This window comes from Hemitrygon akajei, chromosome 6, assembly GCF_048418815.1.
Source record: "Hemitrygon akajei chromosome 6, sHemAka1.3, whole genome shotgun sequence".
Classification (NCBI taxonomy): domain Eukaryota; kingdom Metazoa; phylum Chordata; class Chondrichthyes; order Myliobatiformes; family Dasyatidae; genus Hemitrygon; species Hemitrygon akajei.
Window position 1 is genome coordinate 146,887,956 of NC_133129.1, and position 10,868 is coordinate 146,898,823.

Here is a 10,868-nt window from a genome sequence, read left to right on the forward strand (position 1 = left end):
GGTTAACCCTTCATCGTTATGTGCCCACCACTCTCTCCTACAATTTAAACTGGTTCAAAGGGCTCACATGACCAAGGATAAGCTATCTCATTTTTATTCGGATATATCTTCCTATTGTGATAGATGTAACAATGGAGAAGCTTCACTAATTCATATGTTTTGGACATGTCCGAATCTTGAAAAATACTGGAAGGATGTATTCCAAACTTTCTCTGTGGTTTTCAAAGTAAATTTTAAGCCTAACCCTTTGACTGCCTTATTCAGTTTTGTTGGAGGAAAAGATATTAATTTGGAGACATTTGATTTGCACATTTTGGCTTTTATTTCTCTTATAGCTGGGAGGGCGCTCTTGCTTAAATGGAAGGATGTTGTTCCACCTACTCACGGTCAATGGTTACGTGATGTTAAGTCATGTTTAAATTTAGAGAAGATCCTTTGTTCAATTTCTGAATCTAGTGAAGACTTTCAAACATTGTGGGGACCATTTCTGAACTATTTTCAAAACCTTTGATTTGCTGTTAAAGTACAGATATTGGCTAATAACATATTTCACTATATTAGTGGTCACCAACCTTTTTAAGCCCAAGATCTCCTCCCTCGGCCTTAGTAAAAGGCAAGATCGACCCCAGATCAATTAGTTACACGCATGCTCACCGGGACAGAGAAGTCCGGAAGTAGAAATAATGTATAAACACCAGGGATAGCCACCCTTTTTTTGCACCGTGGACCGGTTTAATATTGACAATATTCTTGTGGACCGGCTGACAGGTGGGGGGGGGGGGGGGAGTGTTAATCACCACGAGAATACAGTGATACTTGAAGCAGGTTCCTTATGTCCAGTCTATTCCGCAATTTATTTTTCGCGGCTCTCAGCACTTAGCTCACGCGCTGCTCACGTTTTTTCCGCTGAAAAAACTCAATGGGTTTGTCTTTAAGTACTGGGTGCTTGGACTCAGGGTACTGAAGCAGTTTTGAGTGCTTCATTGCCTCATTGGACAGCCTCCAGGCCTGAACTCCAGCTTCCCGCCCGTCTGCTGCCAGACGCCTTGGCCAGGTGCGGCTGGTCGTGGGTGGGGTGAGAGGACAAGGTCAGGGTCGGAGGTCCCCGTGCCGGGGCCGCGGCGGTCACAGTCCGGAGAGAGCAACTGACTGAGCGAGGAGTGCAACAGGGTGCCCGCCCGCACCCCCTGTAGGATCTATCGGCCGACAAAAGTTTGTTTCAGTAGATCGCAACAAGGTAGCTGCTCTGATACTTATGAAACGCTGAGTCCGAATTAGGTCGTCTGCGAATATTTTTGCACCAGATTCCCCACGAACATTCAGTGTGTTAAACAGGTTTAGTGGCAGCGCTGTAGGCCAGTAGTGATGGCACATCCTGCCGGCCGCCCGCGGACTACCGGTGATCCCTGGCGCGAGGGTATAACTGCGTTTAGGCGACTGATGACCTTGCATGGGTTCAAGTTCAAAATGTGCATGACAGGGAATGAGGAAAGGTGCAGCTGACTCCTATCGTTTCCTCGCAGCCCGGTGGTTGGGGGCCACTGAATTACACTGTGTAGTGTGGGGGAGCTACACACATGCGCACTGGGCAGAAAGAATGGAACTAAAACCCCGCAACCCAGAAACAATCTCAACAGAATGTGTATTTATTTTTCTTTTTTTTTCGGGATCTGCTGGGAAAGTCTAAAAAAATCGACTAGTCGATCGTGATTGATGGGTTGGTGACCACTACACTACATGATATGGATTTATTTCCTTTTTTCTTTCTTTACCAACCAGTTTCGGTCTTGATAGTGGGATTGGATTCTTTTTTTTAATAATAAAATTATCACATTTCAATATTATGATTTAATTTACATGAATATAGATGTAATGCGATTCCAAGTGTGATTCAAATATACTGTATTTGATAATATTTGATCCTTTTTTGACTTATTATATCTTATTGTACTCTGTATTCTTCTATGTAGAAAATTAATAAAAATATTGAAAGAGGATATCTTTGCTTCCCTGTCAGGAAGGGGACATTTCACAATAATTGATTTGGCCCAGGCTGATCTCCAAATGGAAATCGATGATACATCCAAGAAATACCTGACAATAAATACACACAAAGGACTTCACCAGTACAACAGGTTGGTGTTTGGGATAGCATCAGCTCCTGCAATCTGGCAAAGGGCAATGGACCAGGTCCTGAAGGGGAGTCCAGGGACTCAGTGTTACCTGGATGACATCATTGTCACCGGCAAAGATGATGACGAACATCTTTCTAACCTTGAACAAGTTCTCACCAGGTTACGAGAATATGGGCTCAGAGCTAATTGACAGAAATGTAAGTTTTTCAAAAGGAAATCTCGTACTATGGGCATGTGATCAACAAGCATGGCGTACACGTGTCTCAAGACAAGATAGAAGCGGTGTTTAAGGCACCACCACCTGAAAATGTGTCTCAGCTGAGAGCATATCTTGGACTAGTGAACTATTACCACAAGTTCTTGCCTAACCTATCCACAGTCCTACACCCACTAAATGCACTATTACAGACAGGGACACAATGGAAGAGGACTGAGACTGTGAGAAAGCATTTCAAGAAACTAAAAGACTCATAACTTCAGAAGGGGTGCTCACACACTTTGACCCCTCCTTACCAATATGACTGGCTTGTGATGCCTCACCCCATTGGATAGGAGCTGTGTTATCGCACAAGTTTGCAGATGGCTCAGAAAGACCAATAGCCTTTGCCTCAAGAACGCTAACTTCAGCTGAAGGCAACTACACAGAGATTGACAGAGAGGCCCTAAGCCTCGTGTGGGGAGTCAGGAAATTCAGTCACTACCTGTATGGTCATGAGTTTACGCTGTTGACTGACCATCAGCCTGTTGTGTGAATCTTCAACCCAAGGAAAGGCATTCCAGTGATGACAGCACAAAGGCTGCAGCGATGGTCTCTTTTCCTAGGAGGTCACATGTATCACATTGAACACAAGGGGACCAAACAACATGGCAACGCAGATGGTCTGTCACGTTTACCACTGCTGACTTCAAAGACAAATGGATTCAGCAGAGGTATTTCACACACCAATTGTTGAACAATTACCAGTGACAAACAGCCTCATTGAAAGGGAAACACACAATGACACTATGTTGTCAAAAATGTATGACATCACGGTAAAGGGATGGCTAGCACATGGTAGCAAAGTTTCCAGCCTTCTCAGCGAGGAAGGAGCAGTTGTCAGTGTGTTGGGGAACATTAATGTTTGTTCACGAGTTGTGATTCCTCCCAAGCTACGCACCAGAGTGCTGGAGGAACTGCACGAGGGGCACTTGGGTACAGTGAAGATGAAAAGTCTTGCCTGTGTCTATGTGTGATGGCCAGGAATCCATAAACAGATTGAGGACTTGACCAAGAACTGCTCTGGATGTCAAAAGATCCAGAACACACCACCACAATCCCCTCTTCATCCATGGGATAGGCCCTCATCACCACGGCACATTGACTTTGCTGGATCATTCATGGACTCTATCTTTTTAAATCACCATCAATGCACATTCCAAATAGCCAGAGGTCATCAAAACGAGGACAACCACATCCGAAAAGACCATCAGATTTCTGAGGACGATGTTCGCCAGGAATGGCATACCAGAGCAAATCTGCACAGACAATGGACGACAATTTGTCTCTGAAGAATTGCAAAGTTTTTTGAAGAATAATGGAATCAAACACTTTGCATTGGCTCCTTACCATCCATCCACAAATGGCTTGGCAGAAAGATTTGTGCAGACATTCAAGAAAGTCATCAAAGCAATGGACAGCAAAAATCGACCACTGCAACACAAGATAGACAACTTCCTCCTTGCCCATCATAATGCAGTACATGCAACCACTAACCAGACTCCAGCGGTGATGTTTCTGAACAGGAACCTGAGGTCCTGCTGGATCTTCTCAAACCAGATGTACAGCGTGATGTGGAGGAGACAGCTTAATCACTTGAATGCTAAGTCAACACAGAGCATCAGTGGGGGACAGTCAGTTCTTGCACGTGATTACTGGACTGAAAAGTGGCAGCCAGGTACAATTTCCACCATAGACGGGTCTCTGATTTATACAGTGGAGGTGGGAGAGAAGGTATGGAGACATCATGAGGACCAAATCCTGGATGGTCAGGTAAAAAACACAACAACATCTTGCCTGGACTCCCCTAACATAAAGCAAACACTCCTGATATGACCACATCAGCCTCATCTACAGATAAGCCAGTCATCAGTGCTGATGACCCACCTGATGTACCTGTGGAGACTCATTCCCCAAAGCAAACTTTTCAGGACAGACGTTATCTGGAGAGGCAGAGAAGACCTCCCCAGAGACTTGTGTTATAAATGGGTCTTAGACTGAAAGTTAAAATAAAAGAAAAAGAAGGCTTGTTATAATTCGATATTAAGTTACTTTGCTATAATTTGTAAACAAATGGTAGGCATTTATACGTTAAGGGTAAACATATTTGTTTAGCATAGTGCCCCAGAACCAGCTGGTGGCGTAATGGCATCAGTGCCGGACTTTGGAGTGAAGGCTCCCGAGTTCGAATCCAGCCGGCTTCCTTGCACGCTTTCCATCCGTGCTGGGTTGAGCGTCGAGCTAGCAACTCGGCCTTGTAAAAACAAGAAAGCCTGCTAAAAAAAATGCTGTCACGAAGGTGTCCAGATGACTCGGAGTTAAGATCTAAGAGAGATAGTGCCCAGGAAAAAAAAATTTAAAAACAGTTGATACACTATTAAAATAAATGGGGAGGAGTGTACTGTATGCCCTACATTATAGTAAGGGACTTCTTTATGTTTTAATAACATGCATTGCATGCGCTATTAGGCACGTATTGATCTGTATGTGTGTGTCAAGTTCGGACTCTACCAGTAAAGAACCATGAAACTCAGTTCCCCTCTCCAGTGTTTTTATTACTAACATAGTTGTGTAAACAGGCCACATACACAACATGTGGCATCAGGAGTCACTTTAGCACCACAGGCTACTACCAAAGACTGTGCCCCACTGACGGAGACCTCCCGCTCCTCCGCTGCATTTTCCTCCTCTCTTTTGTGAGTAACTCAGTAAAAGATGGAGAATGCCACATCTTGTGGGTCATTTGAATAACAATGAAACCACTTTTTACTGGGCTCCTCTGGAAATGCAGCTTGTTGGCCCCTTGCTAACTGGACTCTGTGGCAAGGAAACCATTTTTCTCAGGCTCTGTATGTCGAGGGTGTATGCAACTTTAGTCCCGCCAAACCCATGAGGTTGGGATGTCTCGCCCACCCAAACCCCAGTTTGTGTTATTACTGTGTGATTTACTGCCCCACCCCCATCGTCGTTGGTAAGAAATAATAGACCATACACTGCATACAAGTACAAAGAACGTATAATTAAGAATGTTAACTTAACCTAACAGTTATTAAAAAAAAGAAAAAAAGAGCCCATCATAACTAAACAGTCAAATGTGCACATAAGTAGGAGCTCATCTTGCAGTTGTCTAACTCACACGCTGGACCCGTAGTCTGTGTGAAAGCACACACCACCTTCCAAATGTTGCTCGAAATCCATCTCAAACAAACGGGCTCTCCCATGGGAGCACTGGTCCTTCCTCCTTGAAGCCATTCATCTGTACAAAGCACCTTGTGCAACAGGGATGGCGTCCTCAGCCACCTTCCCTCCCGAAGTCTCCCAGCTCACGCCAAAAAGACGTCAACCCACACCCCTGTCCCTCAAAAACAGATCATCTCTACCCAGCATTCTCTGGAACCTTCTCCCAATTCCACCATCCTGATTGGCTGACACCACATTCCTAAGCTGAACAACAAAGCCCCTTATTTCAGCCCAAAACCAAAAAGGCTGATCGCAGAACAGACTGCTCTTACAAAACTGCTAAAATGAAATATGTACAGCTCAGCGATTAAAAACTTCACAGGGTGTTACACCAGTAACTGTGGGTCGGAGGTTATAGAGGGAGGTCGACCAAGTTAGGACTTTATTTCTTGGAGCCTAAGAGACTGAGAGGAGCCTTATGAGAGGAGCCAAAATCATGAGGGCCATGGATATGGTGAATGCACAAAGTCTTCCTCCCAAGGAAAGGGAATCAGAGAGAAAGGCGTAGTTTTAGATGGGAAGGGAAAGATTTAAAAGGGACTTGAGCCAGGTCTTCCGGTAAGATGGTGATAGTTTAGTCACTTAAAACTATTGCTCCATTCCATTCCCTACCTCTGCACTCCGTATCTCCCCTTTTTCCACTCCAGACTGTTAAATGTTTTGCTCTCCTACCTGCCTGTGAATACGCCTGTCGTACAATGACTGCAAAGCTTCCTAAATCTGGGAAAAAAGAAGTGTCTGTGACTGTCTCTGGTTCCTCTGCCAAGATTATCTCCATTTTGGAACAGCACTGACAAGAGATTATATCTGAACTCAAGTCTGAATATAAGTCTTCTTTCAGTTCATTGGAGTCAAAATTGGATCAAATTAATTCCAAAGTGGAGGATCATGCCGAACAACTCTCTCATCTTGAGTCAGCTACTGAAGATTTAAAATGTCGTGTTCAGCAGCTGGAAGCCGTCTGTTCCAATTTGAGTGAGCATAACACCAAGTTAACGTTCAAAATAACTGATCTCGAAGGACAGAGCAGATGTCATAATCTACAAATCTTTGGTCTGCCAGAGGCTATTGAAAGTGGTTCTCTTGTTGAACTTTTTTTCTTCTTTACTCTGTGAAATTTTTGGGAAGGATATTCTTCCGACCCAACCCGAGTTAGACAGAGATCACCGTACATTTCTGTCCAAGCACAAGTTGGGCTCCAGGCCACACCCAATAATTCTGTGTTTTCATCGATATCAGGAGAAAAAGCTTTTGATTGTGGAAGCACGTCGGAGAGGAAAATTGGATTACAAGGTTCATTTTATTGGTACTGTTGAGGATTATGCTCCTCAAGTTCTGAAGCTGTGCGCCGAGTATAAAGAAGTTATGAAAGAGTTTTACAATCATGGATTCAGGCCCTCTCTGCATTCTCCAGCCCGTCTCCAAATAACTCTTAGTACTGGACACAAAAATATGGTTTAACTTGCTTACAGAAGCTCAGAAATTTATCGAAAGTCTCCCTGCTGTTTCGATGCCATCAGACTCGGTCTGATTATTTAAAATGACCAATTAGTACTTTTTAAAAATTGTTTTTCTTTCTTTTTTTCTGTTTTCTTTTTAAATTACTGATTTTTTTCATAGTTTCTCACAGGTAGGCTACTTTGGATTATTACTTTGAGTTAAGTTTGATACCTTTTGATGGAACTGTTTCTCTTTACTTTATGTATAATTTCAATTCATAATGCATAAGTTCTCTGGATTTTGAATCGTTAATTAAACGGAGCTTGCAATGATGTTATGAAACTGGAAGTTGGTTTTTGTGGTGTTTTTTTTCTCTGAAGAGCTTGCTGCTGTTTTTTGGTAGCTTTCTTGTTCTGGGATTTGAGGGGGGTAGGGCTCTCCAGTGCCAAAACCATGCATAGAACCTTTAGTTATTCTTTGTTACTCAGGACATTTTTTTGTCCTGATTCTCTTGTTTTATACTTTTGCCCCAGAGCTGTTATTTGAATGTTTGGTCTTCTTTATGCCTACTACCCTTTAATGGTTTTTTAGGGAGAGAACATTTTGAGAAAAAGAAAATGGTGCAAAATTAAAGTTCTGCTTAACATTGCAATTGACTGTCTCCACACTACCAAGAAGGATACCAAAAGAATTCTTTTCTGATTATAAACCAGAAACAATTTGATTCAATGAGCAGAGGGATGAAGGGTGCTAGTTTTGATGAGAATACTTCACCATTTACCAATTAAAAAAGGGAAATCACTTAGAGTCCAGTCACTTTGGGAGTAGGCTAAAGCCAGGATCAAATCTAGAAGGAGTATAATACTTCCAGTCCAACCAACCAACCTGTCAAGGCAAGCACCTCCTACTCCACTTGGGTAGAGTTTACAGGTACCACACTGGCCTCAAAAATACCTCAGAAATACAGTTAGCATCAACCCTGAGGAACTGCCAAAAAAGGGGTAAGAATGGGCAAAGAAGGGAGAAGAATTAATTAAGACAAGCTACAGCAAACAAAAACCACTTCACAATCCTATCTGGAATAATGACAAATTTTTGCTGGTGTCAAACAAATCTGTAGGTGGCCTAATTATATAAATTTAACAAACATAAATGAAATAGTAACCTGAACATCCTATTTTTGAGGTGGAAAACATTTTTATGGGTGGGGAACTCTAGTTAGAGCACACTTTAAAATGTATAATCATACCACAAAAGGAATATCACAAACGAGAAAATCTGCAGATGCTGGAAATCCAAGTAACACACAAATTGCTGGAGGTCATCAGAAGGCCAGGCAGCAACCATGGAAGAGTACAGTTGATGGTCCTGCTGAATGGTCTCGGCCCGAAACACTGACTGCACTTTAATCCCTGCCTGGGTTGGCCTGCTGAGTTCCTCCAGCATTTTGTGTGTGTTGCCACAAAAGAAAATAACCCATCCGCATTTTACTTGAAAGAATTGACAATAAACAGATTATAAACAATAGGTGCAGGAGTAGGCCATTCTGCCCCTCGAGCCAGCACCGCCATTCACTGTGATCATGGCTGATCATACACAATCAGTACCCCATTCCTACCCTCTCCCCATATCCCTTGACCTCGCTATCTATAAGAGCTCTATCTAACTCTCTCTTGAATGCATCCAGAGACTTGGCCTCCACTGCCTTCTGGGGCAGAGCATTCCACATATCCACCACTCTCTGGGTGAAAAAGTTTTTCTGCATCTCTGTTCTAAATGGCCTACCCCTTATTCTTAAACTGTGGCCTCTAGTTCTGGACTCACCCATCAGCGGGAACATGCTTCCTGCCTCTAGCATGTCCAATCCCTTAATAATCTTATATGACTCAACCAGATCCCCTCTCATCCTTCTAAATTCCAGTGTATACAAAATTACAAAAAGATTACAAAAGTTTTAAGCAACACACACATGCTGGTGGAACACAGCAGGCCAAGATGAAGGGTCTCGGCCCGAAACGTCGACAGTGCTTCTCCTTATAGATGCTGCCTAGCCTGCTGTGTTCCACCAGCACTTTGTGTGTGTTGCTTGAATTTCCAGCATCTGCAGATTTCCTCGTGTTTGCTTACAAACGTTTTAAGCTTCTGTGTACAATTCTCGAGAATGATCTTTTAAAGAAAACTTTAGCCAGACTCTATTTTATGCCCCGCAGTCTAAATAAACCTGCTTTACCCAAAGGAGAGTAGCCGCACGCTGACACCTTACCTGCCGCAGGGGCGAGCCACACAACAATCAGAAACAACACCAAGGGTCCCGACGCCCTTGACCACCGGTATCGCCGCGACCCCGCCCGGGCGCGGCTGCAAGAAGAACCCAGCTCCGCTGCCATTTCAGATGGAAGACAACTGCTTTCACTTCAATAATCTTAATGTGGTTTGTTCGGGTAAATTCCCACCATCATAGACTACGTTTTAATTTAACCATGCTGTCTTGACAACCGCCGTCTCCGCAAGAGTGGGTTGTACATACGTTGTAGGGACGTATCGAAAACTGAGGCTGCGGTCTACAGCGGTGGGCGGAAAGCGGTGTGTGGGAAACTCGGCTGCAAGGTCCCGGTGGCCCCGCTCATCCTCGGAGAGGGAGAATAATTTAGCGCTTCGCCAGGCGGCGACTGCTGCCGATCCAGCGCCTCTCCTCGTCCCTTTCCCAAAATAAAACCTATGACCAGAGCCCACTAGGGACCTCTGTGTTTGTAATTTTTAACATGAGCTGGTCCTGAGACTTTTCTGTTGGTAATCCATAACCAATCTACCTAGTCTGGCTCTTGTTCTTCACCTGTTTGCCTGCACTTACCTCTCTAAATCCATCACTATATAATGCATTCTGTTATGTTTGCTACCTGAATATACTTACTTATGGAATGATCTGTCTGGATGGCTTCCAAACAAAAGCTTTTCGCTAAGGCTTGGTATTGGTATTATTGCCACATAACAATACCAGTGGTAGCAATCGTGATGTTGATAAAAGGCAAGGGTGTCTGACGTTCAGCAACATTGTAGCCCTGGTGATATCATATTCTGGCTCTCTAGGTCAAGTCTTGGGAGCTCCCAAGTGCAGGCATGAAAGGAAGGAAATCAAGTGGTGAAACCTTTCATATTTGGTGTCTGTCAGATGACAAGCAAATCTGTCTTCCTTTTGGCTTTTTTTGTTTTGAGAGAAAACAGATAAAACTGCAGATACTGGAACACAAAACAACATCTGCAGAAAGAGAATATTTTGGGTCAGGAATGAGAATCCTTGCCAAAGTTGAAGGATGAGGGATCAATCATCTGGCGTTGATGTAGTGTTGCACAGCAACCTTGCACTCAATATCAGAAAGACCAAGGAACTGACTGTGGACTTGAGGAAGGGGAAGTCTGAAGAACACACATCAGTCCTCATCGAGGGGTCAGCAGTGGAAATGGTAAGTGTTTTTAAGTTTCTAGATGTCAACAACTCTGAAGATCTATCTTTGGCCCAATATATTGATGTAAATAAGAAGAAAGCATGCCAGCAGCTATATTTCATTAGGAGTTTGAGGAAATTTTTTAATGTCACAAAAACTTGAGAAAATGTCTACCGAGGTGCATTCTAACTGGTTACATCACAGTCTGGTATGGCAGCGCCAATACACAGGATCAGGAAAAGCTGCAGAGGGTTGTAAACTCAGCCAGCTTCATCATGGGTACTAGCCTCCTCACCACCGAGGAAATAAGACCATAAAATGTGGGAGCACGATTCAGCCATTTGGCCCATGAGG

General features: G+C 43.6%; 1 protein-coding gene across 2 annotated transcripts in view; it reads right to left on the minus strand.

The window, feature by feature from the left end:
* LOC140729576 (natural cytotoxicity triggering receptor 3 ligand 1-like) overlaps nt 1-9,764 on the minus strand; it is a 28,036-nt gene extending 18,272 nt beyond the window's left edge. For both annotated transcript variants that reach the window (XM_073049492.1, XM_073049491.1), the window contains exon 1: nt 9,335-9,764. In XM_073049492.1, coding sequence (XP_072905593.1) covers nt 9,335-9,458 — 124 coding nt within the window. In that variant the 5' untranslated portion in view covers nt 9,459-9,764. The remainder of the gene's footprint in view (nt 1-9,334) is intronic.
* Between the last annotated feature and the right edge of the window lie 1,104 nt (nt 9,765-10,868).